The 20,001-nt window shown below is 46.7% G+C and overlaps 1 protein-coding gene across 2 annotated transcripts in view; it reads right to left on the reverse strand.

Annotated features, from left to right (window-relative positions):
• The window catches only part of LOC119974653 (F-box only protein 11), a 194,856-nt gene that overhangs the window by 127,898 nt on the left and 46,957 nt on the right, over positions 1 to 20,001 (reverse strand). For both annotated transcript variants that reach the window (XM_038813727.1, XM_038813736.1), the window contains one exon: positions 8,013 to 8,140. In XM_038813727.1, coding sequence (XP_038669655.1) covers positions 8,013 to 8,140 — 128 coding nt within the window. Of the gene's footprint in view, positions 1 to 8,012; positions 8,141 to 20,001 lie in introns of those variants that run through there.

A 20,001-nucleotide genomic window follows, 5' to 3' on the forward strand; every position in this document is an offset into this window, starting at 1 on the left:
CCGTTTAGAGTGGAGGAGGTATTGGGGGGCCTAAAGGCCATGCAGTCGGGGAAAGCCCCGGGGCCGGATGGATACCCAGTAGAGTACTATAGGAAGTTTTCTGAGCTGGTGGGCCGGGTCTTGGCAAGGGTTTTCAATGAGGCAAGGGACAGAGGGACCCTGCCACCGACAATGTCACAAGCCACTATAGCACTGATATTGAAGCAGGGTAAAGACCCGGAGGCGTGCGGGTCCTACAGGCCAATCTCCCTGATTAATGTTGACGCCAAGCTCCTGGCGGTTAGAATGGAGGACTGCGTACCGGAGGTGACTGGGGAGGACCAAACTTGGTTCGTGAAAGGTAGGCAGCTGGTGGCCAACCTGAGAAGGTTACTTAATGTGATAATGATGCCCCCGGCGGGCAGGGAGGTGGAGGTAGTGGTGGCGATGGACGCCGAGAAGGCCTTTGGAGTGGAGTGGGACTATCTATGGGAGGTGCTCGGACGGTTTGGGTTCGGGGAGGGACTGGATCAAATTATTATATCAGGCCCCGAAGGCCAGCGTCAGAACTAACAGAGAAGTGTCGGAGTACTTTAGGCTGTACCGAGGGACCAGACAGGGCTGCCCACTCTCCCCGCTGCTATTTGTGCTGGCCATAGAGCCGGTGGTGATTGCACTGAGAGCCGCAGAAGGATGGAAGGGGATGGTGAGGGGCGGGGTAGAACATGGGCTCTCTCTTTACGCAGACGACCTGCTCCTGTACGTGTCCGACCCAGTGGCCGGGATGGGAAGTATACTGGGAATGTTGAGGAAGTTCGGCCAGTTTCCAGGATACAAATTAAATACGGCCAAGAGTGAAATGTTTGTGGTACAGGCAAGGAGCCAGGAGAACAGATTGAGAGTACTACCGTTTAGGCTGGTTGAGGAAAATCTCCGGTATTTGGGAATCCAGGTGGCACGAGACTGGGGCAGGCTGCACAAGTTAAATTTGGCCAGGGTGGTGGAGCAAATGAAGGGAGAGTTTCGGAGATGGGATGCACTCCCGCTGTCGCTGGCAGGGAGGGTGCAGACTGTAAAGATGACAATCCTCCCTAGATTTCTGTTTGTTTTTCAGTGCCTCCCGATCTTTGTCCCACAGTCCTTCTTCAAAAGAGTTAACAGGATGATCATGAGCTTTGTCTGGCCGGGAAAATCCCCACGGGTGAAGAAGGCGATGCTGGAGAGGAACCGCAGCGAGGGAGGGCTGGCTTTGCCGAGTCTGATTAATTATTACTGGGCGACCAACATCGCTATGATAAGGAAGTGGATGGTGGGTCGGGGTCTATCTGGGAGCGGGTGGAGGCGGCTTCGTGCAGGGGCTCCAGCCTGGTCACGGCTCCTCTACCGCTGCCGCCGGCCAGATACTCCACCAGCCCGGTAGTGGTGGCGAACCTGCGGATATGGGGCCAGTGGAGGAGGCATATAGGGGAGACGGGGGCGTCGGTTTGGGCGCCAATCTGCGACAACCATCGGTTTGCCCCCGGGAGTATGGATGGGGGGTTTCGAGCATGGTGGCGGGCGGGGGTGGGCGATATGTTCCTGGAAGGGAGCTTTGCGAGTTTGAGGAGCTTGGAGGAGAAATTTGGGCTGGTAAGGGGAAATTATTTTAGGTACCTACAGTTGCGGGACTTTGTTCGTAGACAGGTCCCATCTTTCCCACGCCTCCCGCCAATGGGGATCCAAGACAGAATAGTCTCTAGGGGGGAAGAAAGGGAGGGTAGAGTCTCTGATATTTATAAGGTGCTCATGAGGGAGGAAGGGTCTGAAGACAGAGGAACTGAAACTTAAATGGGAGGAGGAGCTAGGCGGGGAAATGGAGGACGGGCTGTGGGCAGAGGCCCCGAGTAGGGTAAATTCGACCGCGACATGTGCCAGGCTCGGGCTGATTCAATTTAAGGTCGTTCACCGGGCCCACATGACGGCGGCTCGGATGAGCAAATTCTTTGGGATAGAGGACAAATGCGCCAAGGGGGTACTGGGAGTAAGCTTAGGGGGTACTGGGAGGGATTTGCGGGCGTCATGTCCCGGGTGCTAAAAACCAGGGTGGCGATGGGTCCAGGGGTGGCAATTTTTGGGGTTTTGGAAGACCCGGGAGTCCAGGGGGAGAGAGAGGCCGATGTTTTGACCTTTGCTTCCCTGATAGCTCGGCGACGAATACTATTGGCGTGGAGGGACTCAAAGCCCCCGAAGACGGAGTTGCGACTTGCGGACATGTCGAGTTTCCTGGGTATGGAAAAAATTAAGTTCGCCTTGAGGGGATCTGTACAGGGGTTCCCCCGGAGGTGGCAACCATTTATTGACTTCTTTGCGGGAGAGTGAGCGTCAGCAGGGGGTGGGGTAAGAGTAGAGTAGAGTAGAGTAGGAAGGATAAAATGGCGGGTAGTATCGGTGGGAGGAGCAGGCTTGTGCAGTATGTTACGATTGAAATATTGAATGTACGTGGATGTTTACACATTTTTGCCTTTTTTGCTTTCTTTCTGTTGATGTCTGTAACTGTTTACAAAGCCAAAAACTACCTCAATAAAATTGTTTATTAAAAAAAAGAACTCTCAGTGGAGCTGCCAAGCCGTCGGCAGCCTTTAACAGGGCAAAGACAGTGTTATACAAGAATAATGTGTGGTTTGGGGCAGTCTACACAGCTAAGTTGAGAGTTATGCATAACTCCAGGAACTATTACTTGCAGACGGCGGAGGAATTCATGAAGGACTGGGACTGAACTGAGTTTGGACTTCATTTTTTTCTTATGTTGTGGTGGGAGGGGATGGCTCTGGGACGTTGGGGTAATATGTTGGGGTTTTTTCCCTTTGGGGGTCGATGATGTTGGGTTGTTTGGAAGGTCAGCACGGTAGCACAGTGGTCAACACAGTTGCTTCACAGCTCCAGGGTCCCAGGTTTCATTCCCGGCTTGGGTCACTGTCTGTGCGGAGTCTGCATGTTCTCGCGGAATCCGCACGTTCTCCCCGTGTCTGCAGGGGTTTCCTCCAGGTGCTCCGGTTTCCTCCCACAGTCCAAAGACATGCAGGTTAGGTGGAGTGGCTATGCTAAATTGCCCTTGGTGTTCAAAAAAGGTTAGGTGGAGTTATGGGGATTGAGTGGAGGTGTGGGTATATGGTGGAGGTATGGGCTTAGGTAGGGTGCTCTTTCCAAGGGACAGTGTAGACTTGATGGACCGAACAGCCTCCTCCTGCACTGTAAATTCTATGATTCTATGACTGGGTGTGGGGGGGCTTTCCTGTTTTTTTTGTATTGAGCATGTGGGGGGAGGTGGCTCTGGCCGGAGCCACCTCGCTCGCAAACGCGAGTTAGCTAGTGAATGGGAGGAGGGCCTGTGGCTGTGGGAGCCTGTGTGGATAGGTTTTGATGGGCCTGGGAGGTGTGAACAGTGGGTGGGGAGTATGCAGAGAGAAGTGGTTTTGAGAGGAAGTGACTCAGGGGCTTCTGGGAGGAAGCGGAAGGGTAGCTGGTTGACAGTGACTAAGGGCAGGGTTGAGTCTTGCTTACTGGGTGGGGCCGGGGAACATGACTAACATGACTGAGGAGCGATCCCCGGTCTGAATGGTAACATGCGGTGGTTGAGTGGACCGGTGAAGCGAGTGAGAATCTTCTTACATTTGAAGAATTTGAGAGCCGACGTAGTGCTGTGGCAGGAGACCAATGAGGGTGAAGGACCAGGTGAGGCTTCGGAAGGGCTGTGTGTCAGGTGTTTCATTCGGGCTTCGATAGCAGAGCCCCGGGAGGGGGGTAGCGATACAAAAAAGAGTGAGGTTTCAGAACGAGATGGTGGTGGCAGACCAGGGGGGCAGGTGCATTATAGTAACAGGTGCTTTAGAGAGTAGAGGTCGGTGGTGTTGGTCAACGTGTATGCCCCGAATTGGGATCATGTCGGATTAATGAAAAAGATGGTGGATGCCATACCGAATTTGGATACGCATCAGTTAAGTGCAGCGTTTAATCGAAAGGCAGATAGATTTAAGCTGCACTCGTCTGCGTTGGAGACGGGGAGTGGATCCACGGCAGTTTTTGCATCCAGGCAGTAGGGAGTCTTCCTTCTTTTAGCTGGTGCATACTGTGTACTCAAGGTTGACTTCTTTATTATGGGGTAAGTCATTGTTGTGAGGAAAGCTGAATATTCGGTGATTCTTATTTCGGATCATGCTCCATACTTGGTATAAGTGGGTTCTGGAGAAGGGGCCTGCAGAGGCCGGCGTGGAGGTTGGATATGGGGCTGCTGGTGGATCCGAATGGGTGTGCAAAGATGGAGACGGTGATTGATGACTATGTGGGTTTCAATAGGAATGGGTGAGGTCTCACTGGTGGTTTGGGAGAGGCTGAAGGCAATGGTAAGGGGCGAGATCATCTTGTTTAAGGCTCAGGTGGATAGGGAAGCAAGAAAGCAGCATCAGGTAGGGGAAATCTTGAAGTGGATGGGAAGAATGCAGAGGATCCTACTCGGAACTTCTGTTGAGTAGAAAGGAATTACTGGCAGGGTTTGACATTTTGTCTACTGGGAAAGTGGTAAAGCAGTTGAGACGGCAAGGGGGTAGTATTAGGAGTATGGGGAGAAGACCATTCGCTTGTTGGCAGGCTAGCTTCACCGACAGGCGGCCGGGCAAGAGATTGTGCGGGCCCGGGATGGGGCAGGGGAGCTGGTGGTGGCTATGCGGAGGTGAACAAGGCATTTGAGGCGTTTTATAAAATGTTGTACAGGTCTCACAGGCCGGCGCAAAATCGAGGGCCGAAGGGCCCGTACTGCGCTGTAGTGTTCTATGTTCTATGTTGTACAGGTCGGAGCTTCCGGGGGACGAGTTGGATATAAGGGGTTTGGCATGTCCTAGAGTAGGAGAGGAGTGGGTTGGAGGAGCAGGCTGGAGCAGCCGGTGGGGACTGAGGAGGTTCAAGTGGCGATAAGAAAGATGCAAACGGGTACAGCACCGGGGCTGACTGGGTTCCCAGTGGAGTTATTATAAAATGTTTTTGGACAGGCTGCCGCCTCTGTTGGTGGAGATGTTTGAGGATGTGGTGGCTAAGGGGGCACGCCTGGTGTCAATGGGACTAGCATCCATTTCGCTGTTGCTAAAAAAAAAAGATAAGGACCTGGTGGAGTGTGGATCATATAGGCCAATATCTCTGCTAAATGTGGATGCCAAGATTCTTGCCACGGTGTTGGCGCTTAAGTTGGAAGAGTGCCTCCCTTAGGTGATTGGGGAAGATCAGACAGGGTTCGTAAAGGGTAGGCAGTTGCCTCTGAATGTGCAGCATTTGTTAACCGTTATGCCCTCGTCGTCAGAAGGGAGGGAGCCGGAGGTGATGGTGGCGCTGGACACGAAGAAGGCATTTGACCAAGTAGCGTGCAGCTACTTGTTTGTGTTGTTGGAGAGGTTTGATTTGGGCCTAAGTTTGTGGCATGGGTTAAATTCTTATATAGGGAACCGAAGGAGAGAGTGCGCACGAATGAGGTGAATTCGGGGTATTTTCAGTTACGCAGGGGATCAAGGCAGAGGTGCCCCAAATCCTCCTTCCTGTTTGCACTGGCAATAGAGCCCTTGGCCATTCGCTGAGGTGCCCAGTTAAGTGGAGGGGGATAGTGAGGGGGGTGTGGAGCATGGGGTGTCTTTGTATGCCGATGATTTGTTGTTGCACATCTCCAACCAGGTTCCATGGTGGAGGATATAATTGGGCTGCTCAGGAGATTCGTAACTTTTTTCACGTTTTAAGCTGAATCTGGAAAAGGTGGATTGGGTTTTGGTGTCTTCTCCGGGGCGGGAGCTGTCTTGGGGATGTTGCCGTTTCGGGTGGCGACTACTCAATGCGGGTACTTGGGGATGCAAGCGGCTCGGGACTGGGCCCAGCTTCATAAATTGAATTTCACATGCCTGGTGGATAGAGTCAAGGCAGATTTGTGGAGGTGGGACAGCCTGCCACGATCATTGGCAGGCTAGGTGCAGATGTCTTACCACAATTTTTATTTCAGTGCCTACCTGTCTTTTTGCCGATAGCATTCTATGTGGTTGGAACAATTGATTTTGTAGTTTGCCTAGGCAGGCATGGAAGCAAAGATTTGGAGGATGGTGCTTCAGAAAGGGCGGTAGTCCCGGGGGGGGGGGGGGGGGGGGGGGGGGGTCAGGCCCTCCCAAACCTATTGTAATATTGGGCGGCGAATACTAACTGAGGGTTTAGAGTAGGGAGCCGGATTTCTAGAAGGGCGGTTAACAGGTCATGTCAGCGATCCTGCATGTGCATTTGGAACCCAGTCCCCTGTGGGCCTTATTTGGGGTGTCGGACTTGCCAGGGCTGCAGACGGGAGCGGGACTATGTTCTGGCCTTTGCCTCGCTGATTGCTTGCAGGCGGGTCCTGTTGGAATGGAGGTCAGCCTCTGTGTGTGTGTCTGTGTGTGTGTCTGTGTCTGTGTGTGTCAGTGCGCGTGCGCGCGTCTGTCTGCGCGCGTCTGTTGTTTTGATGTACTTGGGTGTCGTAGGATGGAGGTTGGGGTTTATTTTTATACATTTAAAATATTAAAAATCAAATTTAAAACAATTTTTAAAAAATAATTAACGAAACAAAATTAATAAGTTCATGAGAAGACATGTATTTTAGGGGCAGGGAATTACAGACAAGGGTTGAAACAGACAAATTAGTCACGTTTGAAGTGAATTTTAGATGTCCCTTAGAAATATTAAAGATCTCATGAAACACAACGCCACCCACATCCCTCATATGCAGAGTTTTAAACTACCACAGCATCCAACATTGTCTTCACAAAAAGCTGAATATTTTCAAGGTGTAGCCTACAGTGTATGCACAATATAATCACTAACAGAATAGTTTCCATCCACTTGATGCACACATTTGCAACTTTAATTCCAGCCTTTGAAATTCATAGGAGGAATACGGTGCTTCAGGCATCAAAGTATTTTATGCAAAATCCTCAGTCCACAAAACGGAATTTATCAAGTCAGAAAATAGGAGAAATAGCAGCAGGAGTAGACTATACGGCCCACCAAGCCTGCCCCACCATTCAATACAAATGAGCTAATCTTCAGTTTCAACTTTGCCTTCCCACCCACTTCTCATATCCCTTGATTTCAGAGACCACAACAACAATCCATTTATTCCAGCCTTAAATATAATCAATGATGGGAGCGCCCACAACCCTCTGGGGTACAGAAAGTTCTTACAGAGCTGCAGATGGGAGATTTGAATCGACACAAGCCGAAATTGCAACTTTCCAAATAGATTGCTGCTGTAATTCCAAAATATATACTTTACAAACGCACTGATTTTTTTCCCCAGATGGTATCTTGCATCAGAATTATTTCCAAAGCAGCTAAAGTTCTATTAGATCAAAATCTAATTGGGCGGCACAGTGGCTAGCAGTACTGCCTCATGGCGCTGAGAACCCAGGTTCGATCCCAGCCCTCGGTTACTGTGGAGTTTGCAAATTCTCACCGTGTTTGTGGGGGTCTCACTCCCACAACCCAAAGATGTGCAGGGGTCACGCTAAATTGCACCTTCATTGGAACAAAAAAATTGGGAACGTTAAATTTATTTTAAGTGATCAAAATCTAATCCACTTATTTGGAGTCTGTTAATTTGGTAAATTTGATTCATTAGATCTATTCTTTTCAAAAACTATGTAAAGGAATAGTATATGCTGCTGAAATTAAATAGTAATGGCATGATTATTTTCCTATCAACAAAACATACTGCTTTAAATCTAATGACTGCACGTATCAACATCCAATGCTCAAGTCAGCAAACCTCCATTGCGAAGGCATTAATTCCCTCATACAAAATTTACCCAAATAGATGGTACACAAGACAAACAATGTCCATCTCACCCTACAAGAACAACTCCATTACCTGGTCAGTAACAAAATGGGAACTGTTAATACAGTCATTGCATTGGCCATGCTTCTACAGAAAAAAAGGCATATATACTTTTCATGATGGAATGGACGTTAAAACATTTTCTTAAAGCTGTGACGTTACTCACCTCCATACTATTCTTTGTAGGGTAAGCTGCCCGTTTCGACAGTAATGACTTTCTCCGCAGCTGATAGGGGCTGTTTTGTGCACCAGGTCCTGATTCTTCTGCAATCATGTCTGCAGGGACATCCTCATCTATGAATGAAGAGAAAAAAAATAATTGAGTCTTACAGAAAGCATGCAAGATGGGGTTTTACGTCCAAAGAACTTCATAAGATATCAATCAGTTCCATTATACAATTCACTAAAACAAAGATTCTGCAAACATTTTAATCTCTCCTACCAAACAGAAAAAGGAGAAAATTCCCCAGTAAACCAGGAGTTTAAGCCCAGGTGAAGTAAGGCGTCCAATTCTGGACACCACTCTGGACATGAAGACTTGGGAAAGAGAACAGAAGTGATGAGGGATTACAGTTACATGGGTAGGCTGAAGATAGGATAGAAATTTAGTGGGCTGTTTAAAATCATGAAAGGTTTTCTTTGGGGGTAGAAGATAGGTGTTCTTTGGGGGTAGAAGATAGGTGTTCTTTAGGGTAGAAGATAGGTGCACAAGGTGTGCGGAAGGACCAGTGAACAACATCCATATGTTCTTGGCATGCACGAAGCTTAGGAGATTCTGGCAGGGATTTGCGGATGTCATGTCCACAGTGTTAAAAACAAGGGTTGCACCGAGTCCAGAGGTGGCGATTTTCGGAGTGTTGGAAGACCCGGGAATCCAGGAGGAGAAAGAGACAGACGTTCTGGCCTTTGCTTCCCTGGTAGCCTGGAGACGGATATTACTAGCTTGGAGGGACTCAAAGCCCCCAAAGTGAGAGACCTGGCTAACTGACATGGCTAGATTTCTCGGTCTGAAGAAAATCAAGTTCACCCTGAGAAGGTCAATGTTAGGGTTTGTCCTGAGGTGACAGCCAGAGGGCACAAATTCAAGGTGACTGGCAAAATAACTGGAGGGTGACATGTGTTCGGATTTGGAATGAGCCGCCTGATCGGGGATGGAAACATTCAGTGGTAGCTTTCAAAGAGAATTAGATGAATACTTGAATGAGTAAATAATTGCAGGGCAATGGGAAAAAGAGCCAAGCTTCATCAGAAAGGTTGGTACAGACTCAAATGGGTAGAATTCTACCTTGAACTGTTCGATTTGATGAATGCAATTCAATCTTACCACCTGCATTATTGATTCTTGAATAGTAGCCTTCCTTAACAAATCAAGAAAGAAAGATCGTCATACATAGAAATATTAATAGGGATAACGGGAAGCTTGGTCTGAAGTAGAATTCAAAAAAGGCAAAGATGGAAAGAAAGATGCAGAGGATGGGGCCACCCAATGGTGGGGGTGACATGTTGCACTAAAGGACAGGAGGAAGACAGAAAAGTGGAGGTCTGCTTCAAAGAAAGCAGCAATGGGAGTCTTGATAAATCTTTCTGATAATGTTGAACGGTAGCAGAGGATAGCTGCATGCTTACTCAAGAAGGATTCAAACCAATGATGGCAGGAGAATAGAACAGTGAAGGAGTAGTGATGATTTGAGTTATGGAAAGATGGGGGGGGGGGGGGGGGGAAAGAGAGAGAGAGAGAGAGAAAGAGAACAGAGTGTATCTGAGACAGGAGAGGAGAAGGTCAAAAAGAAAACCTGGGTGTAATAATAGACCCTCCGAGAATAATTGGTGCAGCATATTATGATTTTAGCATTTCAACCACAGTACAGAGGATAGGAAAGATAGAGAATAGGATTAGGCCCTCCGAGCCTGCTCTGCCATTCAATATGATCGTGACAGATCCTCAAAGCCATAATCCTGCACTCTCCCCTCGATGCTTTAGAGTATAAAAATCTATTTCCTTGTTAAATATATTCAGTGACTTGGCCGCCAGAGTCTTGTAAAACACCCACAGCTTCACCACAAAATGAAGAGGTTTCTCCTCATATCCTTCCAAATGGTCTACCCCAGGCATTTTCAAAGTCTGGGCCGCGGGCAAGTGTCGGGCGGGGGGGGGGGAATTGAGGAGCCGTCCATCGCAGCGCTCCCGATTGAGCAAATTTGGGCGCAATAGCCGCAGCGGCCAGCTTTCAACAATGCCGGCTGCAAGCGGCCTTCAAAAAGGTCACAACCATATTTTTAAAATGCACACTGTACGTGTGCCCGCTCATCGGTACACATCCGCAGAGTTTTGCGCATGCGCATTGATGAGCGGATACGCATGTGCAGTGCAGCTGTATTTTTTTTATACGATCGCGGCCTTTTTGACGGCCACTCGCAGCCGGCTGCGGCTGTCGCGCCCGAATTTGCACAATCGTAGACGCAGAAATTTTTTTCTTAAATTCTATCTAATCGTCCTGCCTGAAGGGAGGCAGAGAGCAGGTCAGGGCCCCCAAACACCAATATCACGTGCTTTGGACACAAATGAGATTCCTCCTTTTTGTCAGCAGCAAACAAGGTAGAAAATGGTGGGCCCCGAAGGCCGGCCAGCGTGGGCCCCGAAGGCCGGCCGGCGTGGGCCCCGAAGGCCGGCCGGCGTGGGCCCCGAAGGCCGGCCGGCGTGGGCCCCGAAGGCCGGCCGGCGTGGGCCCCGAAGGCCGGCCGGTAGGTAAAAATGGGTTCCAGCAGCATGGTGGCACAGTGGTTAGCATTGCTGCCTACGGCACTGAGGACCCAGGTTCGAATCCCAGCCCTGGGTTACTGTCTGTGGGGAGTTTGCACATTCTCCCCGTGTCTGCGTGGGTTTCACCCCCACAACCCAAAGATGTGCAGGCTAGGTGGATTGGCCACGTTAAATTGCCCCTTAATTGGAAAAAATGGATTGGATATTCTAAAATTTATTTTAAAAAATAAGAAAATGGGTTCCCAGAACAAAAATTTGAAAAACACTGGTCTACCCTCTACCTTGAGAATGTGACCCCTTGTTCCAGAACACCGCACAAGCCAGAGGAAACAACACCCCTGTACAGCCTGTCCTGCCCTGTCTGAATTTTATACATTACAATAAGATCCTCGCGCTTTCTAAATTCCAGTGAATACAGACATGGTCGACCCAATCTCTCTTCATGCAACAATCCTGAGCATTGGAAAATGTGAAAAAACCAGCTTCTATTTATATAGCACATTTAATGCAGTGAAACATCCCAGAGTAGAAGCAAAATTTGACACTGAGACACAGACATTTTTTGGACATGTGATCAAAATGGTGAATTTTAAAGAACAACTTAAATGAGAGAAAAGGGGAAAAACAGAAGCTGAGAAATTTAGGGGTGAAATTCCAGAGAGGAGGGCAGAAGGCACAGCCAACAACAATGGAGCGATTAAAAGTGGGATTGCACAAGAATTAGAGGAATGCTAACATGAGAGCTGTGGAGCTCAAGGCCAATTCTCACAAGGGTGAGTGTTTTAAATAAGGTATTGCCAGCCCAGGAGCTAATGCACAGCCGCGAGCACAGGGGTGATTGGTGAATGGAGACGTGGTGTGACCTAGGAGACAGGCAGCAAAGCTTTCAATGAGTTCACATTTGTGGAGGAAAAAGCATGGAAGGCTGGCCAGGTGAACATTAGAATAATGATTCATGATTGACAAAAATATCAGCCATGATTCAAAATCATTGGGTATGTTATTTTCAGCTGAAAACAAAATGTGCATTGCTGGTAATGGATATACAAAAATCAAAAATAAAACAAAGCTATGAAAAGGCCAAAATTCAGACACTGGATTTTAAAAGAGTTTTTAGTTACAATTAATTTTAACTCAAAAAAACAAAATCTGCCTTTCTTAAATTTGGAACTTCCCCATAATTCAAAAATAACACTCCCAAAATACCCACTTGCTTAAATTACCACAAGTTAAATTCCAGGGAGAGGTCTCCCCCAACAAATTGCATCTTCCCAGGTACATCTACACAATAATTCTGAAGAACTTGGGGTCATCAAGCTATTACCAAATTTGAAAATGGCACATCCTTCTTCCAAATGCAAGCTTTTTCTTGGCAATAGCCAAGCTCACTGATACTCGTACACTGAAATTGTCCAACAGAGATTGCCACTGGGACACAGTTGCTGTCCAGCAGCAGAGGTATGCTATATGTCAGTTCAGTCAAGTTTTATCAAAAAGGTGCCTGGAGTGGCAGTCTTGGGACTGATGTACTTAAAGCATGAAGTGCCATGAACTGGATAGAGACTCTTGGAAGAAAATATGATTGGCAGATAAAACATAGGCAAACTTCAAAATAGTTTTAAGTCCTCATTTGACAGCTACCCTAATCAAATGGCAAGTTAGGTTGGTTGCATCACTGGAACATGAGGTCTCTTCAAATGCCTAATGTAGAAACAGAAGATTTCTGATACTGGTCAAGCAAGCAAGAGTAAAAATGCTCAAGTCTGGAGTTCTTGTGGAGATCAAATTTTTTCATCAAATTTCATATTTTATTTCCTACATCTGCTGATTTTACCTTTTATTTTGCTACCTTCATCTTTGGGTAGTGAACAACATATTTTACAAGGTAAGAAATAGGGCCCCTGGAAGACAGTTTTTTCAGAGCTCCAGTAAAAAACATGCCAATCACAGAGATGTTTCTTGTGTCCCCAGACTAGGAACAGTCCTTGTGGAATTCTATTGCTGATCCATACTTAATGACTAACAGAAAATAAATTCCACATTTCTGATCAAAGTCATTTGATCTACACAAACTTCTAACCCACAACATGTTGATTTCAAAATCCTTGGCTTTGTTTAGAAATCCCTCCATTGCTTTGCTCCTACACAAGCCCCCTCCAAATTAGAGCCTTTAACAATCTCACTCCCACATTGCAATTTTCCTCCTTAAATTCAAGGGAATCAAGGGTTATGGGGCTACGGCGAGGAAGTGGATTTGAGGATTATCATCAGATCAGTCATGATCTCACTGAATGGTGGAGCAGACTCAATGGGCCAAATGACCTACTTCTGCACCCGCACCTTATGGTGGTATTCCTCTAAATTGCTACATTCCATCCATCATTTTCAAATGTCTCCTTGAAATTTACATCTTTTTTCACACCTTTTGCAACCATTTCTAAGTCTTCTAATACCCGTGTAGCCAACTCCCAATTTTGTGAAACATCTTAAAAAAGCACTTTGTTACTTTAAATGTTCTAAGTGAAAGTTAAGAGTTTTTGGGCTTTGCAAAAATATAGATTAGGTCAACTTTGCAAATTTAAATATTTCTTTTTGAAATGCACATGGCTTCCATTGAAGTGTTAGCACCAATGACTTAGTCATTATATAAAGTCATTATAACAGGATTATTGTTTGGCTGACTGAATTGGGGGCATCTTTAAATTCTTCTGCAATTGCTACAGAGTAGGTAAACAAGTTAATGGTGCACAACAGTTCAATAGATCTTTTTCTTATAAATTATTACAGTTTTTATGCAGCACCTCTGACACTTAACAACCAAGTTTTTTGCAATCTGGAGAAACGTGGTAACTGATTCCATAGCAAATATATTCAGTAAGCCAAAGCTGTGCAATACAGTTTCAGCATTACCAGTTAATCTAGTCTTTCAATGAGACACAATTTGAATGTCCAATTTAATAAAATCCAGAACCGGTTTTGCAAACTAACCTCATTTGTAAAGTCCTGGGCAATAAACAATAGAATGCAAAGAAAGCTACAGGTATCTTAGTTTCTTCTACTTTTCACAAAGTATGCAGTGTTTTTACTCCAATTTGCAAACAAAAATTAGGAAATCAAACACGAAAGTATATGCAGACCAGAAGCAAGACTGGTTTTCTTGAACGAGAGGAAGGAAACAAGAAAAGGACAAGTTTGTTTTGGGATGCTAGAAGGGGCAACTGGTGGAGTTATTTTTTTTCCCACAGCTATCAATTTACAAAACAAAGCCATTTGACCAGCAGTCACATGACAAATTCAATGCACAATGGCAAGACAAGCCTGTTAAAATCCCAGAGTCTCCAAAAAACTGGATACTAGTCTTGAATCCAACTCAACTCCTTGAAATTTTTGGTAATTGATATGACTGCTCCTAGCGTTAAAAACTCTTACTGTTGGGGACTTCCGTTGACGGCGGGCGGAAGGCAGCCACACATTGGAGGGCTCCCGTCCGGAATGGCATTTTCGGGGTTTTAACGCCCGGTCCCAAGGGCAACAGAGGCGGCAAAAGCAGGGAAAAGGCACAGTGAAGGGAAATGTCGAAAATAAGTAAAAAGCGGCCATTAAAAAAGCAGCGAAAGTCCGTCGGGGAGTGGAAAGGTCACCGCGGGGACGGCAAGAAAAGTGGAGGCTGGGGCACCAGGGGAGGCCGCACTGCCCACGCCTGAAGAAATGACGACGGTGATGGCCGCGGAACTCGAAAGGCAGTTCACAAAACACATGGAGGTGATGTGGAAGGAGATGGGGCGGTATTGAAAGTGCTGGTGGAGGAGGCGATTGTCCCGGTGAGGTCAGCGGTATTGAGCGCAGTGGCAGAGGTGCTGGAGCAAGGCGCGGCGCTGAAGGAAGTGGAAGAGACATTATTGCAGCACAGTGATCAACTTACGTCGATGGGGAAGGAGATGCGGGTGATCTGCGAGCCAAAATGGACGACTTGGAAAACAGATCCAGGCGACAGAATCTGAGGATTGTGGGTCTGCCCGAAGGAGCGGAAGGCCCGAGGCCGGCTGAGTATTTTGCCACCATGTTGGCGAAGCTATTGGGGGACGAGGATGATCCCTCCCGATATGAACTGGGTCGGGCTCATTGGTTGTGGAGGCCTGCACCAATGGAGAGTGAGCCGCCAAGAGTAGTGACTCTGTATTTTCGTAGGTACAGTGTAACGGAGAAGGTCCTGTGCTGGGCGAAGCAGAAGCAGATGGTGCAGTGGGCTGGAGCTGGTATACGCATATATCAGGACTATACGGTGCAGCTGGCGAGGAGGCGGGCTGCCTTCAGCCGGGTGAAAAAGGCACTGTACATCAGTACGGTGCAGTGCGGCATGGTATACCCAGCTAAGTTCAGGGTGACGTACAAATCCAAGGACTTTTATTTTGGGACGGCAGAAGCAGCGGAGGAGTTTGCGAAGGCAGAAGGACCCGTGGCTGAATTGAGAAATGGTCATGTACCGATGTAGCCTCATGTAACTGTATTTTTTCACTGCGTGCTGGTGTATGTGCTAAATGAGCCATCGTTGGAGATACTTGGAGAAGGGAAGAGATGGAACTTTCACTTGCAATGATGGTTCTTTGGGGCTTGGGTGTGTATGCGGGGTTTGTGTGCTAAAGGAGATTTCTTGGTTTTCCTGGGACCGGGCAAGGGGGAAAAGAGACCCAGGTGGGGGCCTCAACGCTGGCCGGTTTAAGCCGGCCAGTGAACGGGAGTTTGGGGGGGGGGCTGCAGCCACTGGAGCCCGGCAGGTCAGGTTCTGATGAGTCTAGCCGGGGTGGAGAGTTGGGGGATGGAACGGAGGTTGGGGGGGAGGAGTTTTGTAAGAGGAAGTAGAAGGGAGGAGTCCGGGGGGGGGGGGGGGGGGGGGGGGGTTACAATTCATGGGTGTCATTTACGGTACTCTTTCAGCGATTGGATGGCTGAATGTTAGGAGGGTTTGTTTTATTTGATGCTCATGTTGTCAGGTGGGCCGTTGTTTGGGGTGGTGGGAGGATGGGATCATTGTTGTTGATAAGGGGATCGACTTTGTATTTGTTACTGTATACTGCTTGTTGGTGAGGTGTAAATTCTGAAGAAAATGTGAAAATGAAGAATAAAAATATTTTACAGCAAAAAACTCTTACTGTTACAGGTTTTGGCTACAGTTTCAAGAGGAAACATTAGCACAATTATACTCCCAGCTAAGTAGCAGACTTTTCTCTCGTGCTCCACGTTCACCCCCAAACAAAGCTCAGTTTCAAAATCTGAATCAAAACGTCATCTAAAAGTACAATAAAAATGTATTGGCTGTAGGATAACTGAGCCAATATCTAAAAATTATTCACATCTCTTTAATACACTGTGCATCCAAATGGGGTTATGTGCAATTGGTAAAATACAATCACCACCATTTATTTAAAGAGAATAAGTACGGGACTCAATAGTTAGCTTTCAAATGGCCAAAGTCACAATCTGCTCACTCATCTGCATTTTGAAATTTGATAATACAGTATTTTTAAGCAAACTCCTTCGCCAACACTATTCATTTTATTTCTAGTTTGCAGTTGTGATGAATGAAACATTTGAGATTATTGCTCCATTCTCACATCTGACAATGTGCATGCAATAAGGATAATTGGACCAGATCGTCAGCAGTGCTTATATTGTTTTCAAGATGTCATTTGACAAGTAAATCAACACACAAAATCATATTATCTGATCATGACACAACAAAACGCCAGCCTTTATCAAGGGTCGTGCTTGGTCCACTTTTGTTTCAACAGTGCATACTGACAACTAGGACTTGGGCACAAGAACCATAATCATGATGTGGTAATATGGCCAACGGCCTGAATCTTAGATCCAACACAGAATTGGACACTTGGGGAATGGTAGCACAATGGTTAGCACTGCTGCCTCACAGCGCCAGGGACTCGGGTTCAATTCCAGCCTTGGGTGACTATGTGGAGTTTGCACGTTCACCCCATCTCTGGGTGGGTTTACTCCTGGTGCTCCAATTTCCTCCCACAGCCAAGAAATGTGCAGGTGCGTGGATTGGCCGTGCTAAATTATCCCTTAGTGTCCAAAAGGTGAGGCGGGGTTATTGGGATAGAATGGGGGCATGGGTCCAGGCAGGGTACTCTTACCAAGGGCCGATGCAGACTCAATGGGATGTATGGCCTCCTTCTGCACTGTAGGGATTCTATTCTAAATTAAACCACAGTCAGAACCACAGACATGTCTGATGAGACTTCAAACAGCCAAGTTCAAATACATTGGTCAGAGACTGGCAAGTCTGGACTTGTCCTGTAACCAGGAGATTGGAGGTAATCAGCCCTATTCAGATAGGTTGATCGATTGTTGTGGATTTCCCAGATTTAGCCAGGCTTTCCGGTACCTTGAATGGATCCCTGATTGGTTGGGGTGGGGAAGAGAAAGAGTGTCCTGCAGAGCTGGTATCAGCAACTCCCATCAGGTGTTGCAACTCTCGTCCAGTCACCTCATTTACAGCAGGCTGCATACGCCACATATTTCACTGTGTTATACATCAGCAATGGCTTCTGGTCGATTTCCCAAGACCAGCAATGCCAAGACAAGTTTGCATTCACCTTTCAGGGGCAGTTTTCTTGGACATGCCTAACACAGGCGTAACTCATCCTCCACATTTCACCAGAGACTCGCCAGGGACCTGGAAGGCTTTTCAAACCCGACTGTTTAGTGCAGTATGTGGATGGCCTCCTCCTCCAGATCGAAAACCAGGGGGGGGGGGGGGGGGGGGGACGACATTGTTTCACAGCGCCAGGGTCCCAGGTTCGATCCCCACTTGGGTCACTGTCTGTGCGGAGTCTGCATGTTCTCAGTGTCTGTGGATTTCCTCCGAATGCTCCGGTTTTCTCCCACAAGTCCTGAAAGATGTGCTTGGTAGGTGAATTGGACATTCTGAATTCTCCCTCAGTGTATCCGAGCAGGCGCCAGAGTGCGGCAACTAGGGGTTTTCACAGTAACATCATTGTCGTGTTAATGTAAGCCTACTTGTGACAATAATGACTATTTATTATTAAAACGGATAATGGAATTGCTCCTCCTCACTACACTAGATCTAAAAATCAACCCCAAGAACGCCCAGATTATGATACCACAGGTTTCATACTTGGGGACAGTAGTGATCAAGGGAAAGCACAAAATAGAAAGAAAGCGAATCAGGTCAGTAACAAGTCTTCCCCTCCGAAGGACAGGAGCTCCTCACTCTCCTTTATAGGCTTGGTGGGGTAATGCCAAAACCACATTGTGGGTTTCACCACCAAAGCCACCACCCGCCCTCCCCGTCCCTCCACCCCAAAGAAAAATATCCTGTGTCAGTGGACCAAGCCCCACACATGGCTGTCTCAGAGTTAAAACAGACCCCAGCACTGCAAGTACCTGACCCAGATCGCCCTATTGCATTAAAAGTAGCGCCCATGGAGAGTATACTTGCAGCCATACTTCTGCAAGAGCGTTATGGGAGACTTGGACCGCCTCCCGGCTCAGTCAAACCAGGATTCTCAGTGTGCGTAAAGCACCCTTTTGCAGTTTTCTGGGCAGTACGTTTCAGTTATATCTTTGGCCTAAATCCATTAACCATTTTTAAGGAGCACATCCCCATACAGTTAATGTTGGACGACCGGATTAAAGACGGAATGTTCAGTCAAAACCATATAGCGCATTGAGGTGTTAGATTGTATAAATACAGAAATTAGGCAAGTGTACAAAAGGCAGAGTAGTATTAATGGGGGGATTTTAACTTACACATAGATTGGGAGAGGCAGACAAGCATCTGTCAGAAGCGTAGTGAATTTCTGGAATATGTCTGGGATAGTTTCTTGCAGCAATATGTTTTGAATATAATACGGGCAATTTTAGATATAGTTATGAGCCAAATTTAATTAGGTGCTTAACTTGCGCATGAGCATTTATCAAAGTGATCACATGATCGAATTCAATGTAGTGTTCGAAAGTGAAAAGCTTGATTCAGTTACTAGAATTTTAGACTGCGAAAAGGCTGACTTCATAATACTAATAATCTTAAATTTTAAAAATAAATTTGGAGCACCCAATTAATTTTTACCAATTACGGGGCAATTTAGCATGGCCACTCCACCTAGCCTGCACATTTTTGATTTGTGGGGACGAAGCCCACGCAAACACGAGGAGAATGTGTAAACTCCACACGGACAGTGACCCAGAACCGGAATCGAACCTGGGACCTTAGCGCCGTGAGGCCACAGTGCCAACCCACTGTGCCACCATGCTGCCCATAATAATCTTTATTGCCACAAGTAAGCTTACATTAACACTGCAATGAAGTTACTGTGAAAAGCCCCTAGTTGCCACATTCCAGTGCCTGTTCGGGTACACAGAATTCTGAATGTCCAAATTATCTTTAACGGAATGAGACAGAGACTGTCCACGGTAAACTGGAAAGATTTGTTAATGGGTCAAACGACTGAAAAACAGTGGAGAATATTTAAAGAAACATTTCATGAAATACAGAGTGATATATACCCAAGAGGAAAAGGCTCCATTTCACAGAAAAACAACCATGGCCAATAAAGTGTTTAGGGACAGCATAAAATTAAAAGGGCTTATAAAAATACAAAACACAGCACAGATTTGGACGAATGGAACAGACACAAAAAGACGAGCAAAAGGGTCACAAAGCAGCTTGTAAGAGCAACTAAAAGGGACATGAGAAGTTTTATAGTTATATAAAAGGAAAGCAGATGGCCAGGAGCAATATAGGCACACTAAAAGGAGAAAATGGAAATAGTGTCATTGACAACGGGGAAATGGCAGACACGTTGAACAATTACTTTGCCTTAGTATTTACAGATGAATAGGAGGACAATTTGCTGCAAGTCCCAAAAAATGTAATAGTGGATAGAGGACAGGGACTTAATACAATTAAGTACAGCATCAGTAACTAGGATATTAATGGAACTGATGAGTGACAAATCCCCAGGAGCCGACAGTTTCCATCCGACTAAGTGGAAGAGTACATCGTAGATGCCCCAACTATAATTTTTCAGAGTTCCCTAGATTCAGGAGTAGCCCTTCTGGATGGAAAATTGCACCTGTCACTCCATTTTTTAAGACAGATGCAAGGGGAAAACCAGGGAATTACAGACCAGTTAACCGAACATCTGTCGTGGGGAAATTGCTGGAATCTATAATCAGGGATGGGGTAACTGAACACCTCGCAAAATTTTGGTCGATCAGGGAAAGCCAGCATGGATTTATGAAGGGAAGGTCACGCCTGACAAATCTCATCGAATTTTCTGAAGAGGTGAATACGGTAGTGGACAGGGGAATGTCTATGGATGTCATTTATATGGACTTCCAGAAGGCATTA

This window comes from Scyliorhinus canicula, chromosome 1 (genome assembly GCF_902713615.1).
Source record: "Scyliorhinus canicula chromosome 1, sScyCan1.1, whole genome shotgun sequence".
NCBI classification, from domain to species: Eukaryota; Metazoa; Chordata; class Chondrichthyes; order Carcharhiniformes; family Scyliorhinidae; genus Scyliorhinus; species Scyliorhinus canicula.